Below are 12,274 nucleotides of genomic sequence, written 5' to 3' on the forward strand. Positions count from 1 at the left end.
AAAAAGCCCCGGGGCGAGGGAACGAACGAGCGGGCGTGTGTGTGTGTGTGTGTGAGAGAGAGAAAGATCGTGAAGGAAACGATTAGAATGGTTGATAATTCCACGTCCTGCTGTGGAACGTTAAAAGCCGGGGGAATGGAGAATCCTGCGGGAAAAGGGATTCCCCTCAGGGGGGGATGGGATAGCACGAAGGAGGAGAGAGAGTACAGGCCTCCTCGCAATCACTTTTTCCCGCTTTCCTGCGGATTTGATTCTCTTAGAAGGCGGTCGAGATTGGCAGCATTTTCCCCGTTGGCACTTTTTTCTTTTTGTTTCTTCAAAAGCCTTTCCTGCACGTGGTAAAGGGCAAAAAAACGTGTGCGTTAGTACACACTGATCGCCGGAATTGGTTTGATTTCATTGGTAGGTGCGGTGTTTTTTTTTTTTTAATAAATCCGATTAAGGAACTAGTTATTAGTACTAGTAGCCTAGTAATTTTAATCTGGGAAGTAGGTTTTGATTTTCAATGTAATGAAAGCAAACCGATTTTATGCCGTTTTTAAAAGATTGGAGAGCCTAAACCACTAAATTGGCTTTGCCTATCCAAAACAAATGAAATTCAAATAAATATCTTGTAAAGTTAATAGACTTCCGAGTTATAATTATTGTGTTAAAATATATGGATATGACATTTTTTTAAACTCATTGTCTTGACAAATGAATAATGCTGATTTGTAAACTAGAGCTATTTATTTTTGGGGGGGTTGGCCTAATTGAAACATTTAACCTGATTTAACAAAAATAATTTACAGTAGTTGTCCATTTGAATTTAATTGGCAGGCCTGAGCTATCTAATTTCTACTTTGCTTTTTAAAAAATGTGACAGTGACAGGAGTTATGAGTAAATTAAATAATTATGTAAAAGATTAAAAACTCTATACTATGAAGAATTTGGTAAGAGAGTCTTTTTTCCAGGATTCCAATTACATAATTGGAGGAGCATATCTCTTCCATTGCAATTATTTGCTTTATTGCCATTGTTTAATGTATTTAATCATCAGGATCTGGCTACTGTGTTACATACATACATACATACATACATACATACATACATACATACATACATGTTTCAATGCACACATGCTGTTTATTATAATTATGTAGATAATGTAATGAACAGTATATTAGTGTATTGGGAGTACCAGAGCTCAACAGTACGACTCATGCTTGCATACAAAGTCTTAGATTCAGCTTTCTGATGTTTCTAAGTAGGCCTGGAAAAAATCTCACCTAAAGCCTTGGAGCGCTAATAATGACCTGTCAGAAGTGCTGGACTAGATTGACCAGTTGTTGACTTGTTTGATATGAGACAGCTTTCTGTGTTCCTGTCATCATAACAATTCCTGAAATCTTTATTCAGCATGCAACAATTAACGGTGTATGCCTGTTTCATTATTATGCAGTGTTTAAAATTGATCTGTTTTAGACTAATATTGGGTTTGAAGTCTGTAGGATTTTTTCCTATGAATTTTAACTTTATGAACTGTAATTTCAAATATTACCTTTATTATTATTTAGATGTTACCTTTATTGAGAAGAAAACAAATTCATGAATACATGTAGTCTTCAATTTACAGCAGTTCAATTTAGTCACTGTTCAAAGTTACACCAACTTATGACAGTTTTTAACATAACCATTGCACATCCCTCATGATATTTGTGAGGTTTGCAAGTATCCTGGGGTCAGGGGATCACCTTTTCCGACCTTCTGACAAGCAGAATAAATGTGGAAGCCAGATTCACTTAACACCTTGTTACTAATTGATCAACTGCAGTGATTCACTTAACTGCGACAAACTGCAACTGCAGGTGCAAAATGGGACAAAACACTTAGCAACAGAAAATTTGGGTTCAATTGTGGTCATAAGTTGAGGACTACCTGTATATTTTTGCATATTTCCAGAGGAAAAAGTCCCAGTAAAACAGATTATTTCTTATTTATTTCATAGAATTATATCCTGATTTTCAGAATAAATCATTTTGAAATACATAGCATATTTTTGAAATACATAGGCAATGGCTATGTAAGAAATATTTCTTACATGTTAATTATTAAATATAGATAGCAAAAAGAAATGCCATGTAGAGTCTGCCACAAAGGTTACAAATACTGGGTTTCCTCCTATGAGGTTTAATTTAGGTCTCTTGAAGATAGTAGGTCACATTAGTTAGTTCCAATGGACCCAAAGTCAAATATGCACGTACAATTTTATAGAGTTTGATGGATTTGCATCTACTTCATGGGAAGTTTAGATTGCCTTTGAGATAGATCTAATGTATTTCTTTAAAACCAGTTGGTTTTAACTTACTGAGAGAGGTATTTATTTCCTACATGTATATGTAACATTTCCTATAAGTATATGTTACCGTGAAAGACCGAAATTGGTGAATGTCGACATTTACCGGTGAATATCAACACATACCAAATACGTCGGTGAAAGATCGAATATTTCATTACATTATTTTACATTCGGACCCTCACCGGTGTATGTCGACAATCACAGATATGCTCTGGTGGAGGTCGAAAAGAGAGGCGCCGAGGTGTCGAGAGGAGCCGACAAAGAGGCGACTGGCTGTCTCCCGCCACCCTTGTGATATTTTATCGCCATTGAAATACGGAGAAGAAAATATAAATCTCCGACATGTCCAACATTCACCATTAGTACTTGGTGAATGTCGACATTGGCCGGTGTAAGTCATAAATAAGGGTATTTAGCAAATATTTCGGACATACACCAAGCGACTATGTGAATGTTGATATTCACCGGTGAATGTCACATTCTACAGATTTCGGTCTTTCACTGTAACATATATATAACATATTTACATATTTACTACAAAATTTAATGAAAATGGTTGGCATTCAACAGAGAAGGCCTAGGTGAAGAGAGGCCATCGGTATGTTCCTTATACATCTAAAAATGTTTTTGGGGGGATTTCACTCCAGGATACAAAATCATCTCAGGGTAACCTGCTATCAAGTAACTACTAGATAGTAGTGTGCCAACCTTATTATAGGGCAGGCAGTAGACTCTTCCTTATTATCCATGAGTGACTTACCAAGGCTCTAATACAAAGGGAGATGTGTCAAGTACTCTGATCTGTGGTGGTTGGCATATTATCTGAAAGATCTTCCTGGTCATGGGGATAAATCAGGTATCTAGTGATACTTCATCATTGACTACCAGAACATTTTTTTTTCCAGCTTATCACAGATTCAGCTTTATTGATCTGAAGTTAGAATTCTCACATGTTAGAATTATAGCCCAAAACTTTGATAAGCCACACTATTCAATAAAAAAGTAAAAAGGAAGTGCAGAAAGGCTTCTGGAACCTGAAATAGCTCCAAACTACTGTCACACATAGATTGCAACCCACAGCAATAAGAAGAGAACTCCAAAGCTCACAAAGAGTGATGCTACTAGAGAGATGAGTAGTTCTTTGTAAATGTCCTGGGTATATTTGGTGTCACTTCATAAACAGAACCAAGCTGTGAAGAACACGCCAATGGCCAGGAGCACCACAGTGAGATGTGGAAACACTGCCGGATTCACCTGACTGGTGTATCTGCTCATTGTTTCAAGCTCCATGGCTGCATTGGCCGTGGCTCCCGTTAGAGAAAGACACGTCTGTTCTTTCCTACCATTCTCGTTCTACCTTTCCGTCTCCTGTCTGTCGTCAGGCTTTCCGGCCCAACACTTGCTGGGAGTTCGACTACCAGAACATATCTAAACTACATATTTATCCTTTCAGTACAGTCACATTTAAAGCAAACTCCCAAAACTCTTATCCAACATACCTTGCACACAGGATCTCATTCTCAGATTCAATCTCAGCTTATTGTGTGCCCAGCTCATTATTTATCCAGAGACTTAGTTCAGGAGGTGCATCACTTTTGCTATTACTTTGGAAAAGGATGGCTGAGTGTCATCAATAGATTCACTTCACCTAGCCCTAAATTCTTGATAACTCCCTCCAGTTAATTTTATAGATGTTAGATAGCATTGGGTATAAAATAGTGCCTTGTGGTATCCCCAGTAAGCCTCTACGGTCGAAAGACTTAGACACCATTGAGAGACCTTTCTTCAAAATAGAAGTAAAGTATATTGTAGCAGGGTGCCATCAATTAACAAATTACCCAGGATTGTTATTAAAGTTTGTACAGAGTAAAAACCCCAAAAATAATAATAATAAAGGCAAAGGAGCATAAAGTAACAGAACTAGGCAATAATAATTAAAAACTCACATGCTACTTGGAAGGACTTGAAGCACTTTAGCTAGAAACCTGGGCAAAGAGGTAGATCTTTAAGACCTATTGAAACACCAGCAGGATGGAGGCCTACTCAACATCCAAATCTCAGAGGGAACCTCATCCAGAGGGCAAGTGCAGTGATAGATGGCATTGTTTAGAGAGGAACACAGAGCACATCAAATTTGCTATATCAAATGGCCAGATGGATATTATGGAGATAGGTGGTTCCTGAAGTTATCAGGCTCTATGTCATATAGACTCTTATAGAAAATAACCTGGAAGCAAGCTTGTAACTCATATAGCTTAGGAAGTAGGAGTGTTACACAGGCAATCCAAGGCATGCCCATCACTGCTTGCATTGCTGCATTCTGGGTTTTTTTCAAGGGCTCTCCTACCTAAAGCATGCTGCAATACAGGTAATCTTTGACTTACAACCATTTGTTTAGTAACTGTTCAGTTACAATAGCACTGAAAAAAGTGACTTAAGACCTAGTTTTCACACTTGCAATCATTACAGCACCCCACATAGATCAAAATTTGGGTGCTTAGCAACTGGCATGTATTCCTGTCAGTTGCACTTCCTAAGGTCATGTGATCACCATTTGTAACCTAGCTCTGCCACAATTCATCTACAGGCACAGCCAAAATCATCTGTTAAACTGCTTTCTTCCAGATAATCTGCAAAGAATCATGGTATCAGATGGACCTCATGAATCAATAGGGCCACATTCCTTCTGTCTCTCTCCCACAAAAGATCATGTGTGAGGGTTCCATGGTTGATTCTGGCCAACAACCAAGCTTAAATCCATAATATGAAAGATTGAGTTAGTGGGTGTTTTAAAAAAATCTACAACTCTACTAACAACAACATCTCAAGCATCTTACTCCAAAAGTAGTGATTTGTTTCTGGGCAGTAATTGATATAATCATCTGGGTTAAGGAAATGTTTCTTAGAAGTGGGTTGGCTATTATCTCTTTCCCATAACCTTATTCAGGCTATATTTGCACTGATCAGTAAAATATTTATTTCAAAAGTTTTTTCAATTTAATATTTTTAGAGATGGTTTCGGACAGCATATGCATGTGATTGCTTAGTTCCTAAAATTAATGCATCTAAAGCCATAAACAGGAATAAAATATCTTGAGGACTATCTTCTGAATATGCTTAAATTGAAATGTTCTCCATTTCATTCTGTCAATATCTGAGATGCCATTAATGGGGACACAGATAAGAACCTGTAATTCCCTGCCTGTGGAGGCTCACTTTCTCTTTTAATATTTAATATCTTGCAAAGGTCACTTTGGTTTTAATTTTATTAGCTGCTAAATATATATTAACTGTTAACTTAGATAAATTTTTACTTAACAAAATGTACTGTTAAACAAAAACATTTTCATTTGCTACTAAAACAGATATTAGCTGGGATATCAAGCAGGCTTCCCTTGAGAGATAAGTCAAAGCCAGGTAAACAAGCATCCCACCCATATGGTCAGAGAAAGAAATATAGAAATATTCTGATGTTTTTACAAGTTTCATTTAGAGGAGGGGTTACTTAAATGATGTGTGTGTTTTCTTTTTTCAGTGAACAAAAATAGCTTTATGTCAAAGCTTTTTATGTGGTGGGAAATATTGTTTAAAATCTACAGCATATAATATTGCCCAATATTAATAGCCCATACTAGAATTAGTAAATAAAAATGAACTAAACAAATTCATAAATTCAGTAGTTTTTACTAAGAAATGCAGCATTCGTTATTCACAATCTGACTATAATGGCCAGCAAAATATTTCAACATGTTCCTGTTCTAAATCACAAACTTATTCTTGATCATATACTGTGTGTTTTTCAAATATAGACAGATTGCCATAGTTCCAAGATATTCAGGAGGGCTGTAGGAAATAAGTTTTGAAATTGTGTTGACTAAATGGAATTCCCGAAAGGAATCTGAACTATCACAAACTTGAACCCAAAAGAGTTCCAAGGTTTTTTTTTTGTTTTTGTTTAGCATATTAAAATAAGCAAAAATCCATCCTATCACAAGCAAAAATCCACCCACCCCATACTATTACAGAGAGGAAGAAAGACAATCTATAAAAATAATATTGAGTTAGAAGTTATCTCGCTATGAGAAATACCATTATTCTTCCCAATTCTTAAGTATGGGAGGAAACAGCTTTTTACCATTGTTAAAGAGTAGGAAGACATAATATGTATCTAACAGTGTAGTGGATTAGGCATTGAACTAGGAATAGGGAGACTTACATTTAGTGAACCATGGAAGTCACCTGGCGCATTTATACCAGTCATGCTACCTCAAAAAGGGGAGGTAAAATAAGAAAAAGGAATGCTATATATGGTAACTTAAGTTTCCAAAAGAGGGGTCAAATATAAATATAATAAATAATTATGATGAAGAATTGTTCTGTACGTTAAAAGTATTTATGTGTTCGCTGTTGAAAAATATTTATAGGTATGGCAGAATTTGAAACATTATTTGGATTAAAAAAATGTAAGACTTCTATAGATGTTTAGGCAATGATTTTGGGTTTGCTGCCTCAGATTTCTTGGCACTACTAGAAATAGCTGTTAATTAAAGGAACTTTTGTAGTTTAGTTGTCTGAATTATGTAATAAAGCTTCCAATTTACAACTGTGTTTTCTTTATTTTCAATAGGGAATTATGAACATTGTGAAGGAATCTATAAAAAACATTGTTCCAACTTGGCTTCAAAGATATTTTACACAAAATGAAGAGACATCTCCAAATGAACAAAGAAATCTGGAGGGGGATATAAACTACCATCCTGCCTTTGCAGATGATATCACCGAAAATGCTCTTGAGATAGATGGTCGAATCACTCCTGAGCCAACCAGAATTACTTTAGGAGGTGGGTTTGTTTATTTTATAAATTAATTAGTAAGCTTAATCAATAATAATTCAGATTTTCTCCAAACATTATGAATTATGATAAAGATTTTGCTAACTTTTCATATTATACAATGCTTTTTTATATAATTGCTAGCATCTTCATACTCTTAACAAATGCCTTCCAAGATGATCAGATTAAATTCAATGGCAGATCTAATTTAATTTAATAATCATTACCATAAACTACTTTTTATGACCAGCATTTTATTAAGCAACAGAAGAAGATAGTAAGACCACTTAGGTCCTTTCTTGACTTGTACATTTTTGTATTCATTATTTAATCAAAATAACTATTTGGTAGATTTTAAGTGTCCATTGCATGCCAAGAAGTGAACAAAGAAAATGTTATATAATTTGTATTGCAATGCTTGTAAGCTGCCTTAAATGCTTATATAAAAGAAAATATAGAGTTATAGGTATAGAGTTACTCATAAATAATATAAAATAAATCTAATCACTCAATAACTTAATTGAATGTACAACCTACTACAACCTAAAATATAGTATGAAGTAGGTAATGTTTATTATTTAGTATCCTTTATAAATAATTTAAAATTTTCTTGGATTTTCCTTTTTTCCCTCTACATCACCTTTACAGAAGATTGGCTACTGATACAAAATTGTCCTTAATCTTTTTCTACACATACTTGCTACTTAAGATACTTGTGTGATTTTTTTTCTCTCTTTAGAGCCATCAACAAGTAGATCTAGTTTAAATTTCACAGATATTTTAACTCGTCCCTCTCTTCATCGGAGTCATGTTAACTGCAACATTTTGGATTCCCCGTCACCATTCTCTCAGCCATCCACATCAACTGCATTTCCAGTTAATAATTCTCGACTTTCACTTGGAAAAGAAACGAAAGATTCTACCTCGCAGCTTGAAGACGATAACATCTCAACTACAAGTGGCTTCTCTTCAAGGGCATCTGATAAAGGTAACTAATTTGACTGTAATATTTAAGCTAATACTGAAAAACTATCTGGGACCTGTAGGGTTTTGTGTGTGTATATATAAATTTGCGTTTTTTTTCTTTTGCTCTTTGTTTTACTTAATTAAAATTGGGGAAACAGCATATGCACCTCAGGAAAACCCTTTTTACTCATGTCTAGCAACCATCCTAGCTTACCTTTTGCTACCTTCAAAATAAAGTGCTGAGATTCAGTCAAGCATTGTTTTTATTTTTGAATAATATCTCTGGTTCCAGAAGCATTTTTGAAAATGAAAATGGTGCTAGAGGCTTTATTTTTACAATGTGCCACACCCTCATTTTTTTTTAATGTAATAATTATAATCTAAAACAAAAAATGAATCAAGAGGTCAAGGTTAAAGCTTTCTCTATACTAAATTTGTTTTAAAATGCATTTTATAATAAGATATTGATGCAGTTCTATGTATATTTTTAGACATAACTGTTTCAAAAAATGCTTCAGTGCCACCTTTGTGGTCTGCAGAGAGTGAAAGATCTGTCTCCCTTCCTCAACATTCAGCAAATAGTTCTAAAAAACCTGGATTTAATCTGTCTGCCTTTGGAGCACTTTCTCCTGTAAGTAATACATAATAGCTGCTTTAGCCCTATTACTTGTGTTTCCAGCTTCCTAATTAAATATCTTTCTGTATTTCCAGTCACTTGGTAATGCATCATTTCTTAAGGCAAGCCAGCTAGGGAATTCTCCATTTTATCCTGGCAAAACTACATATGGTGGTGCAGCTGCAACAACAAGGCAGTCTAAATTACGAATTACTCCATATCAGGTAAATAAATGCTGGTGATTTCAGGAAGTCATAAGGGTTAAGCAATAATTTCTATGTTTTGTGTACCAATATTACATATTCTTGTCTTAACACCTATTTAAGGAATGTAATTTTTCCGATAATTCAGCATTGGGAGCATGAATTATATTCATTTTGGATTGTTTTGGTCATGATTTGGTATTAATTTCATAAACTTCAGGCTCATGTATTTCCATCATTTCCCTCTCTTCTGGGCAAGATTCAAAGCCTTTTCTTCAGTGTCACTAAAAGTTTTCCAACTTCATTGTATTCCTACCAATGTTAAACATGTTTCTGTTTAAACCTAGTAAAAACAAAAGTGAAAGCTACAAATTGTGGCTTGTTACATAGCATCTCATAGTGATACTTATTCTACTATACTTCTCAACCATCTTACTGAAAAAGTTATTCTAGAATCTGCAAGGAGGTTATGGAATATGATCCTATGTCTCCTCTCCTCCTCAGTGACTCAGCTAAAAGAAAAGAGCTACAGTGGTTGTTGCCTTTTTCTTCCTAAAATATCATGTTACCACATGGTGGCAGAGGGAGAATTGTGTGAAGTAGAAGGTTACTACTGTAACTGCCTATTTTGATGCTTCTCTTTTCAGTGCCAGATCCTTATTTCTTCCCTCCTTCTCTCCCTCCCTCTCTTCCCTTCCCTCCCATCATTCCATCACTACATAGGTCTTGATATTATTTCACTATGCCGAAGATGCCAGAAATTTCTCTTGCCTTATGTTATACCATACTGAACATAATGATTATTCTTTTTCTCAAACTTGTAGAAAATTCAGGAGACAGTCTGACCATTACTGTGTCTGCTATAATAGGAAAATTAAAAATAAGGATTATGATGTTGATTGTGTTGATTTTTCAGACACCAATAAGACGACAAATGAAAGCCAAGCAAGCAAGCGCACAATCCTATGGAGTGACAAGTTCCACTGCAAGGCGCATCTTGCAGTCTTTGGAGAAGTTATCAAGTCCATTAGCAGTAAATTACTCTTTTAAAAGTTATTTTCAGTACCTAACACAATATTATCTATGTATTATCATTGCATTTCATAAATTGTCTATACCTGTAATTTAACAGTGTCATGCTTATTCAACAGGATGCTAAAAGAATTCCCTCTTCAGTTTCTACTTCTTTGTCATCTGTAAGTTAATTTTCAAACTTTTAAAATTTCCTGACAAACTTAGTTTCAAAACCCAAGACTTAATTTTTCTGTTTTATGTTTCAGCCTTTGGAAAACAGTATGCTGAATGTTACCAATTTCCATTCATCAAGGAAAAGGGTGAGTTAATTTACAAAATCTTATCATTATTTTTAAGCAGTGCAGAATTTATTTAATTCTTTGATGTGGAACTGTTATGTGGAATCTGACACAGATTTATAGGGCTCCAATAAAAGTTAGGAAGGAGAAGAATGTTCTCATTTGGCATGGAAACTCTAGGGAACACTAATGTTTTCCATGTGTATCTTTGGACTATACTGATCCAGCCATTCAAATAATGCTTGAGCAGTTTTCTGAAAATATAAAACTCTTTTGATAGCAGACCACGCTCCCAACACCATGAATCAGTGACTGTTCTGGAAAATTGGAACAGTCGGATCAGTATGGTCCAGAGAGGGAAAAGCCCCTCAGAAAACTCTAGCATTCCCACAAATTCTCTATTCCTCAAGCAACATTAGACTGCCTTCTGTTCATGTTCGAAATTTAGGTTTTAGATTAACATATGTGGTATAGTAAATTTCATGTTCTACTTTTAAATTTTCCAATTTGTTTGCTGCATTGGTCTCGTATAAACAAATACAATTTTATTTTCATTTCTGGTTTGTAGACTTTTGTGTTGAAACATTAATTCCTTGCTAACTGACAACTGAAAGAGATGTCAGATAGATAACTATGCTGTTTTCCTTTTGGCACATGTCAAATAGATGCAGCCACCTGTCATTAAGTGGAAAAAGGAGGAATTGTCTATTCATTGTATAATAAATTGTTGGCAGTAGTAATTGTTGGCCAGAACCAGTATGTTAATGGTTTGTTGCCAAAGCAAATGTGCTGTCTACTGTCCATAATTTCTTCAGTGTAAACTGAATTGACATAATTTATTAATAAAATTGGCTGAAATGGTTAGCTCAGATGGCTAAATAACACTATGCATCATGTTCAAATTTAATCAATCTTTTATATTAAGCTAACACATTGTTTTGTTTTAAATAAGTTTAATTGGGTTTTCTAAATATTAAAATGTTTAGGTTTGGCACACTAGTCTATTTCCTTGAGTACATTTCTAATGTCTGAAATAAATATGCAAATGAATTAAAATATAATTTTAGATTTTGAAAACTAAGTATTTTATCATTTTGTATACTTATTTTTGAGGGGGTGGTTGATAATGAACATAAGGATTTTTTAAGTATTTCAAAATTATTTTAAATATATACAAACTGCAGCAAATGCTTTCACATGTATAGTGCTGAATTAGCTTTCTTCTGGTTGCTTTTGGTTCAGTGAATATTTCTTATTTTAAAGGTTGAAACTCATTTTCCACCAGTTCAGAAGCTTGTGACACCCAAGCCTGTTTCACGGTCAATGACTCATTCACAGTTTTTTAAACCTTCTCTCGTGTCTGCTGCTGAATCAAGCAGGGTACGACAGAGACTAGAGATCAACCATAAAGTAAGTATATGTCAAAGCATCTAACCATGCACTTAACTGTCATACACACTCCATTCCTCTCCAGTATTTTATGTCCTGATTAAATTTGAATTAGCATTCTTGGAAAAGTCTATTAAATATTGCTTTACCAGTAGTTTGCCACCTATATAGTTAAAACTTTTGGAGACTGACAAAATTGAACCTTGCTTATTTAAGTCTGCTTTTGAGATATGATTTTTTACCAAAACGGATTAAAGTTTTTTTGCTGTTGTTAATATATATAGTGGGAATCTGGTTTCTTTGTTGAAAAGTATGTTGGCTAATGTACTAATGGAATTAATTATGAGGTGTGCTTTTGTTTTGGTGCCTTTAAGTCGATGTAGTTTTTTCTTGGCAAGGTTTTTTGGAAGTGGATTACTGCCTAAAGGAGAATTATTTGAATTATTCTGGACAGCAGGGGGCAGTATGAATGTATAAGAAGAAGCACATATAAACAAAAAAAGGGAATTTGAGAAATGTTTGAGTAAACAAAACTTCTGTTTTTCATTTATTAATGCAGATTTTGTTTTTATAAAACAATAGATTAGAAAATAAATGAACTAAAAATTTAAGCATA

At 34.6% G+C, this 12,274-nt stretch overlaps 1 protein-coding gene and 1 pseudogene across 3 annotated transcripts in view; one reads left to right on the forward strand and one right to left on the reverse strand.

Annotated features, from left to right (window-relative positions):
- Positions 1-12,274, forward strand: part of NUP153 (nucleoporin 153) — a 37,303-nt gene that overhangs the window by 460 nt on the left and 24,569 nt on the right. For both annotated transcript variants that reach the window (XM_081950923.1, XM_081950924.1), the window contains exons 2-9: positions 6,967-7,180; positions 7,911-8,159; positions 8,629-8,768; positions 8,849-8,977; positions 9,873-9,989; positions 10,108-10,152; positions 10,237-10,290; positions 11,533-11,679. In XM_081950923.1, coding sequence (XP_081807049.1) covers positions 6,967-7,180; positions 7,911-8,159; positions 8,629-8,768; positions 8,849-8,977; positions 9,873-9,989; positions 10,108-10,152; positions 10,237-10,290; positions 11,533-11,679 — 1,095 coding nt within the window. The remainder of the gene's footprint in view (positions 1-6,966; positions 7,181-7,910; positions 8,160-8,628; positions 8,769-8,848; positions 8,978-9,872; positions 9,990-10,107; positions 10,153-10,236; positions 10,291-11,532; positions 11,680-12,274) is intronic.
- Positions 3,246-3,671, reverse strand: LOC309390977 (dolichyl-diphosphooligosaccharide--protein glycosyltransferase subunit TMEM258-like; annotated as a pseudogene). Its single transcript has one exon. The product of its transcript is annotated as a dolichyl-diphosphooligosaccharide--protein glycosyltransferase subunit TMEM258-like (transcript).

This window comes from Natrix helvetica (assembly GCF_964273705.1).
Source record: "Natrix helvetica genome assembly, chromosome: 4".
In the NCBI taxonomy this organism is placed as follows: domain Eukaryota; kingdom Metazoa; phylum Chordata; class Lepidosauria; order Squamata; family Natricidae; genus Natrix; species Natrix helvetica.